Genomic DNA, 11,247 nt, shown 5'->3' with positions numbered 1-11,247 from the left:
TATCAGCCTATACTGTTAAAGCAGCTGCACAGAAATTTACAAGGTAGTTCTGTCTTTTCACTGAAAAGAATATGATTATTATTATTATTAAAGACTGAACCAATTGGCAGAATGACCAATGGAATTAGCTCTTGACTGCTATCCCAGTAAAAATAATAAATACAGGAAAAAAGATAAATATTGTGAGATCTGATGTCAGGAAGTCTTTCTACACTCCTTGCTGATTAACAGTAAATCTGTCAGAGGTAGCATGATATGCACCAAAAGAACCCAAAGTAATTTGTTTGAAAGCTTAACCCTATCAATACTGCGGGCTACGATAACTTGTAGGTGATAGGTAGATGAAATAACTGTTTTGTTACACTAGACATGTTACTGAGAATATATGATGGAAAGAAGTGACTGAAGATAATAGTTAAAGATAAAAAAATAAAAGATGAAAAACTTTATATTTGAATGCTTTAATCCAGGTGCGTTTCCACTGTGTCTCTGGCATGGTCGATCCCAGCTCTGCATATCAGCAGCAGACAAAACAGAGCTGTCATCACAGCATAAGATTTAAACACAGTTTGGATGGCTGCTGCAAAGTCCGGATGGGACCAAACTTGTTGTTCATCTCCGAGAGACAGATATACCAGCAGACGAATCTCAGCAGCCCGTCGACCCTGAAGCCAGCAGTAGTACACACCTAAATAATGAAAACAGATGAACAATGTATGTTTTATAAAGCATGCTATTTCTTCAAATCCCATTGTTAAAATATTATTTTATTAATACGATTAAATGAAAAATTTAAATGATAAATTATTGCAATAAAAATCTCTAAGAAACATATAGGTTCTCTCAGCATCAGAGGATGAGGAAGGCTACAGCTCTGCATGGGAGTATAAAACTGCTCCTTATCTTTTCTCTTTCTTTAAGCATGTGTCAAAAACCTAGAAAAACATTTTAGTTAGAATATGTTCCTAAGTAGGTTGCACGGTGGCGCATTTTCTAGCACTGCTGCTTTGCGGCAAGAAGGTTCTGTGTTTGATTCCGAACCTGTGGTCTTTTGGCATGGAGTTTGCATGTTCTCCTTGTGCATGCGTGTGTTCTCTCTGGGTACTCTGACTTCTCAAACATTAGTTGGTCATTTTATGTATACAGTTTGAAACACAGTTCAACAAAGACTGGTTCCTGAGAAACTTAAGAAATACAACCTCTCCTGGGAGCTGCTGCTCATCTTCTGAAATTCCATCATTAGGCTTATCCTGTGGACATCCTTCACTGTGTGGTTTGGCTCATCCACAAAACAGCACAGGTCAGACTAAAACTAACAAATCAGGGCTAGAGGGAGCCTCATGAGACTAACCTTTCCTCAACCAGGTCAAGTGTTAAGACAAGGACAGTAAGCATCTCTATAAACCCGAAAACAAAACGAACCCATTCTGTCTAGACTTTCTCCCACACGTCGGCACAACAATGCAGTATTTCCAATAAACAGCCAATACAAAAAAGGGTTTATCCTCTCCCAGATTACCTCTTCCATGAAAAAAGAATACTTTATAGCTTAGGTGATCACATACTTTTCTGTAAAACAGAATTAATATTGTATTATAACCCCCTGTTTGTCTTTAGTTTTATTTTTAAAGAGAAATGGGTAGTACTGTATGTACATATAAATGTACATATTTTTCCATTCATCCTTTATTTCATTACTTCTAAAGCTGAAACTGTCTATTAATACTTAATCTCTATAAGCTACAAGGGCTTTGAGTGTTGAAACCCTTGTTTAGGAACGCAATCTTTGCAAATAAATTTGATGTACAACCTAAGTAAAAAAAAAAAAATACTGTATTTCTTAAAAATTATTTTCTGCTAATTGTAACTCCAATAAACAGCCAATACAGTACTTGGTCATTGTTGGACATTAATGTCCAAATAACCTGAATATTAAGAGTAAGTGTACCTGAGTCCTTGATTTTTGCTGGATGAAACACTAAATGATGTCCAGTGTCTATCCTGATCCTTGGGGAAAAGTAGCTGAAGTTTCCCCCCGCTGTTTGCTCGGACCTGTAGATTTGTTTAGATTCCTGATCCCAAGCCACGGCCATGTTGGGACGTGCTCCAGGACAGCCCAGGGCGAGAACGCTGTCTGCTGGGTGGTTAAGATAAAACACAGGCACCGGCACTGGCAAAGATGCAGAACTGTAAGATAAAAGCAGAAATGTCTTCTTATCAGGCACATTTCTGGATCAATTTTCTTTATCATCTAATCCACTTTATTTATATCGCACATTTAACAACCACAAATGTTTCCAATGTGCTGTACATAGAAAAGAATCATGACGAAAACAATGCCAATAAAAATTTTATAATTGAGATAATCATAGACTCCAGTTAATCATGTTGTAAACCACAACAATAAAAAATCTTTTTAAAAATACTTTTAAATGTGTGAAATTCTGTTTTCTACTGTTAGTTCTACAAACGTCTCATTTAAGATGTGCAGATTTAAACATGATAATACCTTTTTTGTATGAAGGAATAAAAGTAATGCACTGCCTTGACGAAACTGTGAGATGAGAGGTATGTCTTATCAGAATTTGTTTTAATCTTATAGATTTTATTTTTTTCATATGTTTTCTATAAAATGTAAGTTCACTCCACCAATCCCAATTGGTTGTGTAGTTACAGGTACACTATTCTACTGTCTTACACCTGATACAATAAAAAAAAGTTTTAAAAGGTTGGAGTAAAACAAAATGTAATATGTTCAAAATAAAGATGCTTAAAAAAATTAAAACCTTTTTTGGTGACAGAAATTGAAGAATTATTTTGCATTTTATTAGGTCTGAATGTGAATCTATGGTGAATTTGTCTAATAAATATAGCTTTTATAAAATTGAATAAATCCAAAAGAGGCTGCTAGGTGTAACTAACTGAACTTCATTTTATAGTTGATAAAGCTAATACTATTGCTTTCTATGAATTAGTTACTTAGCTAAATGAGTCATGATTTTTAAAAACACATCCTCACCTGTACCCAAGAAATGTCATTAAAGCAATCAGCTTTGAAGGAGGAGGAGCTTCTGTTGGACATGGAACCATACAGCCTTTGACTTCCACCTTAGGCCCCTGCTTTAGAAGGCTGAAAGAGGCGGGGACTGCTTCAGAGCCACAGGATGCAACTGTATGATTGGTCCATCTGTATCGCACATGTAGGAACTGGGAGTGAACATAGCAGAGTCCAACACGGACCTGCTCGCCTGGAACCCCACATCGATCACACACTGACCAGGACTGGAAGCTAATGAAGATCTGATATAAAGGGTGTGAATGGATGATGAAGCTGTCGCTGTACCTTTTCCTCTTTCTGCTTTCTTGAGTGACCCTGAAAGTATCAAATCACAAGAGAGTTGTCATTAATCTCATAAAAAACAACAGAGTTTGTTGCAACAAAGTCTTTCTCCTAACCTTGGTGTGAAACTAAATGTTGGAGCTTCCTGCACATCCAGGTCATAAGCATAGAAGAAGTCTTTATGGGCAGAGCCACAAATATAGAGGCCGGAGTCACTTGGTCCTGTTCTGAATATCAGCAAACTAAAGAGCCGAATGGAGAATCGACTTCGCAGGTCACTGCTGTGAGGGATGTTACTTGTGTCCAGCAGCGTGTTACCATGGTGATCTGTCAGGGCTCTGGTCTCATCAGAGCTGCCCCGATGCTTCCTGAAGAACCAAACAACTGACTGGACCTAAAGAAAAAATAGAATAATCTGAGAAAATAAGTTGTTGGAAAGAGGCAACTACACTGATTACTCTTGGGCCTCTTTTAAGGTAACTTAAGGTGGCATGAAGCAAAAGACTGGAAATTATTCCAATAGTCCCTTCTAATAAGTAACCTCACCCTGTAACTCACTCTGAGAAAGAAGATAGTGATGCTGCTTACTTTATCTAACTATTTTATGATCAGATTACCAGAAAAGAAATTCTCATGCCGAACATGTGTAAGAAGAGTTAAAGCATGTTAAAGCAACTAAAAATAAGGGATTATATCCTAAATTAGGGTGTATATCCTAATTAATATTGTGCAAATGCAACATTGCTTGTTCTATGTAACTGTTTTGTGGTCAGATCAAGTTAAAATTATTCAAAATTAGTTTTATTTTATGCTGATTTTTTTTTTTGTGGTATTTAACAACAATAAGATATTTTAATTCAGCTAAAAATGACCAGACTAATTCAACTTGACACTGTCACTTTAGATATATTAACAGGTATCTAGGCAAATTAATGTTTGGTGTATTTGGATCTGGCAGTTTGTCCTCCAAAATCCAGTTTCGCTGGCCTATTACGTCATAGCGGGGCGCCATTGCCTGTTCATACTGTATTGGAAGACTCCTTTTTAAGTGGCTGACAAATGCAGCCTTTCTATATCCTATGTAGCCTTGGGTTTCCATGATTCATTGTAAGTTCAAGCAATTCGGCTGTTCTGTGCTCAGAGGAAAAACATAAACGCAGCATAAGTGCAGAAAAGTGGTGAATATTGGAAGTGCAGTTTAATATAACACCAATACAGTATGTGAGTAGTTCCGTGTGAAGTTAATTTAAATAGCCTTTTTAATGGTTATTGAGTCAGATATGTGAAGGAAATATTTAGTTTATTGAAAGGTTTTATCTGTGTATCTGTCTCTGTGCAAATGGATTTGGCTGAAATTCAAGCCCAAATTCCCATATATCTGCAGTGTGGGACTATAAATTTGACATTCATGACTACGGTACTACTGCTGAAGCTCCTCAAATATTAATGTCACCTACAAGAGCATTGAGAAGTTCAGCATCCATTCTTTTTCTGCTTTGTTTGTCGACTGTAAATGTTGCTAGGTGACAGAGTGTATGGGCGGTGGAAGCCTGAGAAGGCTGGACCTGTTTGAATCCATACCAAAGCTCTTCCTGTCTCATTATTTTCACAGACCTCGAAGGACCCAGTCCAGGTAGACCAGGTCCTTGGAGGATGCAGCCGCTGAAATTAAATGCACCCATTGTCTGCAATAAAGAAATAGACATCTTGTCATTTCCCAGAATCCTTTTGTATCCTCAATGGCACCATGAGTGAGATGGAAATGGGTTAAATGTACTTGCCCTTTGAGCTTTTATGAAATAAAGCACTGTTAATATAAATTATTAGAGATCATATCTCACAGCAATGTTGTATAGATGACTTTATAGTAAAGTTAAGTTGTTTAAATAAGTCAATAAACTTAGTGAGACAAAATAAAAACACACCAAATGTTAATGTTTCAGTTACGCTGATTTCTCTAAACCAGGTTGTCTAGATGCACAATATGTTACATTTTGTAAGTGAAATCCACTAACGTTAATCAAACTCAATACTATTAATGAGCTTAACCTAAATGGTGTAAATAAACATTATTAACATCTGTTAAGTTTAACTAAGCAGCATTAAAGGTCCCATATTATGCAAAATTCACATTTAAATATTTTATAACAGTCATGTGTCCTAAAACCTAAGGAAAAAAAAGCTTTTACCTCTATCACTGCCTTTCTCCACCAGCTAAGGTGTGCTCAAGATGCTCTGTTTGAAAAACATTCTCTTATGAATTCATAGCAGCCCATCAATAGAGCTACGGCCTTCATCTTAGGTAATTTTCCACATTCCTAGGCTATCTTTATGAAATCTGACTGGTTGTCATGGTTGCGGGTTAGTGGGGTTTGGCCTTCGGGAGGACAAGGGCATGAAAAGCCAAAACAGCTCGTTTAGAAGAGGGATAAGTAAGATTTTTGGTTAAGGCCATCTGCCTAATCTAACAGGAATTTTCCTGCACAAACTGCAAAAACATGCTCTTAGAGCCTCTTGTTAATATTTTTTATCAGCAGCCCAGGATTCTTTAGGCTATACTCAAGTCTACAATGCTGGATTTAGGGATCTTAATTTTGTTTTCCTTCACTTTAATTAATTTTTTAAAAGTAAGAATATAAAACACTTTGCGTTTAATCAACAAAGTTTATTGAATCCAGTTGACAAAAATTGGTTAAGAAAATTCAACAGATTTTTGATCAGATGAAAGTATTAAAAGCTGTTCAAAATTTCTCAAAATTCTTAATAAAAAATCAATATCAATAAATGATCACTATGGGTCAAAATACGAATTTGATAAAAAGATATTTTATCCCAGGCTCGTGTTGTTAAAAAAGCTGTTAATATTCTATTGCATGAAAAATAAAAACCTTAAAACACATTTAGATTTTATTTCTCCCCCCAAAAAAAAAATACAGACCAATTTTAAAATAAAACTTTTAATAGCATATTGGAGAAAAACATGCTTCTGGATATTCATCAATAAGATTTTTTTTGCAAATTGCATTCCACAAAATTGTAATACAACATTTCCAATGATGATAGCTGCTGATTCCAGGAAGTAAACTGTGTTTGTTTTATTATATTTCGCATTTGATTTTGACACCGTGGATCTCACTTGATGATAAACAGAATCAAATATTTTTTTGGTTTGTCACGTGGTTTTAAAATTGTCCCAGAGGCCTTTAACTTAAGACACTGTTGTTAGATATTATATGAAATTGTAGTGTACCCTGTTGTTCCACAGTCTGCTGAGAATTACGCTTAGGGATATCAATATTGTCCTTCATTTTTTGAAAACTTCTTCCTAGAAGTTCCTAGAACAGAGCTGATTTTCTTTATCAGCTTATTAAGCTTATTTGAGTAATTTTCTCTGAAGCTGCTACACCAGTAGATAATAGGAGAAGAATCTATATCCTCCACATCAGACTTCTGCAAATTATTCTGCATCTCGCTGCAAATGTTGAAGGATGTAACCTTCCACTAAAAATAGCTTGAATACCACTTTCTGCAATTAAATTCAAATAAAACAGAGATCCTCACTGTTGCTCATGAGAATAAAAATGATCTTTTTAGGCAGCACCTTTTTTTCAGGCAACACCAATAAAAAATCTTGGTATCATTTTTAACAGCTAATTATCCTTTCATCTTCTTTCCCAAAAAAAAAAAAAACTGAAATATGTTTGATCATGAGAAATAATATTTGAAGGGTGAGATTATTGATGTCAAAAATTAAGTAGAAATTGTAGATGATTCTTGTTTGGAGTGTTATAATATGCCTCTTACTTTCAGCAAATCAGCTTTAAAGTTTCATAATGAGGCATAGAGGCTCCTAAGGAGGTCAAACAGCATCCCTGTTCTGTCCTCCTCCCTGTACTCTATATGATAGATAAATAAATAAATAAATAAATAAATAAATAAATAAATAAAACATTTCAGGGCATTTACTGGTCAAATATATTGATGCCTAACTGTTTTCTTGTTCTCTTTTCTGGTGATACCACAGACTCATCTTAAAACTCATGAATATCTTGCTTTTTGGGCCCTAAGGCTCTTGTGCTCTCTTCAGCTGTCCCCGCGCTACATGATTTCCATTTTTAAGAAGTTAAGTAAGTTATTTTTCAACAATCTGACTTTGAACTAGACTGATACATTTATTTCTATATCTAGAATATTGTTGTGTATTGTTGTAGTTTAGGTTTTTATTAATGTGAAACCCTTTCCGTTTCTATGAAAGGGGATGTGCAAATACAACTACTTAAAGAAACTGAACACCAGCTAAAACATAAATATATTGTAAGGATGTTGTAGGTGTTTTTGGGTTACCTCCTGTGGTTTGCAGTGGCAGGGCAGCTCCACAGTCACTCCAGCAATGTAGGCAGCATTTGTGAAGGTCAGGAAGGCAGGGCAGGCTCTTGTGGCAAATACATCCTGTTTATCTTCAGGAGCCTCATAGCTCCACACCTCAGAGTATAAGAGAAGAGCAAAACCCCACTTAAAAAACATTGACACTACAATGATAAGGACTTAAAAATCTTAACGATATAGCCCTGCTGACTCTACTTTTAAATTATAGAACCGGTTGAGATAAAGTATTCAAATCTGAGCTGTGAACAAAAACAAATTTAAATCAAAACAGTTTCAGTTATGACATAAGGGAGCTTAGAAAAAAATCACCTCCCTTTAAAAAGTTCAACATTTTCTCTTTCTGACTAATGTCAGACAAAAAAACTGTTATATTAGGCTTGCTCAGTTTAAACCTTTTTTTTTTTTTTTTTATCTAAACAAAGCTTGAGGGAGATTCAATAGGTTTTCCTATGTCCTGGACCAACCTTTGCAGCTCTATTAGCTTCATTTATTTTGCAAGGGCCTTTCAGAACCTTTAGGAGTGGGATTACGTGTCTATCAAACCAGAAGCACAATTGTAAGATCAGATATTAATGCTGGATGTTAAGCTTTGGCTTGCAGTCTCTGCTCTAATGCATCCCAAATATCTTCAGTCTAATTTAGGTTAGAAGTCATTGTAGACAATTCAAGTTGTTCCTTACTAAATGGACGCAAACATGTCTTAATATAGGTAACTTTACACTTTGGTGCGGTGTCATGTCCATAAGGGATGTGTCCCTCCAAACTATTTCCACTAAGTTGGGAGCTAGAAATTGTCTAAAAATTATTGGTATTCAGGAGCATAAAGCCTATGTCAATGGGACTAAGGGGTTGTGTACCTCCTTCATGAGAACGGTCCCACATTATAATCCCATTAACTGTTGACCCAGTAGAGTCAGGCAGGTACTTTTCTCCTCACAACTGCCAAACTTAGGCTTTGTTCACACAGCAGCCTAAAGTAATTAAAATTTAAAAAAATGTGCCCATATGTAACCTGTATCTAATCTTTTCATAATAGTCTGAGCCCAGACTGCAAACCCAGGCAACTTGGCTATGCTGTCCTGAATCCAATACGTATCTGGTCTTTTTAAATGCTACCTGTGTCTGAATGGTCAGGTCACATTCATCTAAACTGTGTGGCATTATTACTCAACAAAGGTCCCTATTCTGCTTCTTGCTACGCAGAAGTGGGAAGAAAAACAACAACCATTGCAGATGATAATATGGAGAGCCTTCCTTATTTTCAACCTTCTTGAAAAGATTGTGTAGTTAATGCACTGGCTGAGGTTGGGAAAGAAATGAAAGAATGCAAGATGCGCTCTAGCACCACCATCCATCTTTACACAGAGCACGCTCAATTGTGACATCATTGCGGGACACATCACATACAAGTTGCACATATTTGCAAATTTTGTAAACAACCACGCAAACCAATCGGATTTGGAAATGAGCATCAATGCCTGCAGTGTAAACCTAACTTTAGGTTGCTCCATTTGAATGTCATAAGAAGAGACATTTTCATCCCACCAAAGAACATCTCTTTGCTGTTCAGGAGCTACATGCTTCACACCACTTTATTCATGGTATTGAAATACACTTAATACTCTTGAGGAATATGATCTGGATACGGCTGCTCAGCCTTGTAGGTTTGTAGCCGTTTACTATGAAAACTGTTTCCAAGCTCAGTGCACTATGTGCCTCAGTATTTGTTGAGACATAAAGTCAAACATTTAATGAATCTGTTTACTTTATTGCATTACCACACTGGCATTTGCTGAGCTCCTGATAGTGACCCAACCTTCACAAAGTTTTGTACAACCAGTCCGCATGACAAGGTCTTGGAGATTTTTAAATTTGTAACCATGGAGGTAAATGGAATTTTGAAAAAAAATGTTTCCATACACAATGCATTCCATGTACTTTAAAAGTTTAACATCAAAAAGCAATTATTGGCAGCAAATCAATATCCACACAAAGACTCATATGCTTCCTCAAGGTGACAGATAACATTTAAGACTTTATCCTCTGAACAAACTATTACTGTGGAAGTTTTAAAAGCAGCTAAGAAGAGGTACAGGTAAAACTTATGTAAGCTTATACATAAAAAAATATGAATATGTCAAGGTAAAGGAGTTTTTTCCTTTTGAAGCGATCACTTAAGTGAAAAAATAAAATAGAGGGTAATACAGTATATGCAGCTCTAAATCAGCACATTGAAGCAGTTGGCAGGTTACAGCAAGCTTTGAAAAGACAGCACAATCACAACCATCTAAGTAATCGTCCTTAAAGGCCAGATTTGTAAACTGTACAACTAATAGTCAGAACATTCAACCCTGAGTAGGATCTCTGCAGCTATGGTAACGTTACCTCAGGTCTGTTGACTGCTGGTTGATTCATACTTTTCTTTTCAGACGTGTCAGTTTTAGGTTAAAATCCATAGATTATTTCAACATTGTGATTGTGCAACCCTTTTTTTTATTTTCTCTTGATAGAACAAATATCTAACCATTCATCCACTATTTACATCCACTTTAAGGATAGAGGGTGGTGGTGCCTATGTTGAGCTGCCACTGAGCAAAGGACATTGCATACCCCTAGCAGGTCACTAGTTTGCATTGAACAGCGACTTATTGAATGTTCAAAGCTTTAAATGATTATGTGATACTTTCTGTCTGGCCGGCCTATAACATCCAAATAGCTATCCCTGATGTTTGAGGCTGTCAGGTCAGAAAATATATACACGTTCAAAAAGTAATTTGAGGTTACTTCAGAAAAAGGAACAGCTTTAAGTTTTGTTATAACTTTAAATTTGCTTCGAAAATTTCCTTGTAAAACCTTTAGGACAATTAGGCTGTGGAAAATGTGATCATCATTGCAGCTCAAATGTAAGAACCCTATTTTTTTTTTTTTTTTGGCATAAAGAAGAAAGTTTGTTACCTAAACATGGTTTACGATGTTAACGGATTTCAAGATGTTAACTGCAAAGGTTGCAAAGTGACAGAGCGTACAAGCGGTGAAAGCTGGACAAGGCTGAACCTCTTCTTCCAAGCTCTTCTGTCCTCCTTACTGTATTGTCTTTACTTAAATCTTTATATAATTTATCACATTTCCCTTCATTTAACAATTAAAAAAAGAAATAAACAGAGGTACTTAGAGAAAAAATGGAGTCAATTAACTGGCTTGATCCCTGCAAAAACAGAGAGTGGACCTATAGGACTATGGAACTTAAACTTCTGGAGGTAAAATTACCAGACACACTCATGTGTTCAATAGATATAACATCAAATAAAGTGCTACCTAGCAGGATAATTATTTGCATAAACCCACTGCAGTTAGTTTAGAATCACAGGGGTCACCAATGCGGTGCATGCGGACACCAAGGGGTCTTCTGTCAGGTTGTGTGGAAATTATTTGATGACCAAATGCAGAGACTGAAGCAGAAGTGGTTTCTTGCAGGTTTAATAATCCAAAGGGGAAACAGAAGCAAAAGTCCATAAACAAAA

At 36.1% G+C, this 11,247-nt stretch overlaps 1 protein-coding gene across 1 annotated transcript in view; it reads right to left on the bottom strand.

Moving 5' to 3' along the window:
* Positions 1-461: 461 nt before the first annotated feature.
* Positions 462-11,247, bottom strand: part of fam187b (family with sequence similarity 187 member B) — an 18,076-nt gene continuing 7,290 nt past the window's right edge. Inside the window, exons 3-7 of the mRNA XM_015390917.1 lie at positions 7,685-7,852; positions 3,457-3,734; positions 3,020-3,373; positions 1,949-2,187; positions 462-688 (exon numbers count right to left, since the gene is read on the bottom strand). Of these exons, the coding sequence (XP_015246403.1) occupies positions 462-688; positions 1,949-2,187; positions 3,020-3,373; positions 3,457-3,734; positions 7,685-7,852 (1,266 nt within the window). The remainder of the gene's footprint in view (positions 689-1,948; positions 2,188-3,019; positions 3,374-3,456; positions 3,735-7,684; positions 7,853-11,247) is intronic.

Source organism: Cyprinodon variegatus, unplaced genomic scaffold (assembly GCF_000732505.1).
Source record: "Cyprinodon variegatus isolate N-32 unplaced genomic scaffold, C_variegatus-1.0 Scaffold518, whole genome shotgun sequence".
NCBI lineage: Eukaryota > Metazoa > Chordata > Actinopteri > Cyprinodontiformes > Cyprinodontidae > Cyprinodon > Cyprinodon variegatus.
Note: the sequence above shows the minus strand (reverse complement) of the source record. Positions and strands in the feature narration are given on the sequence as shown.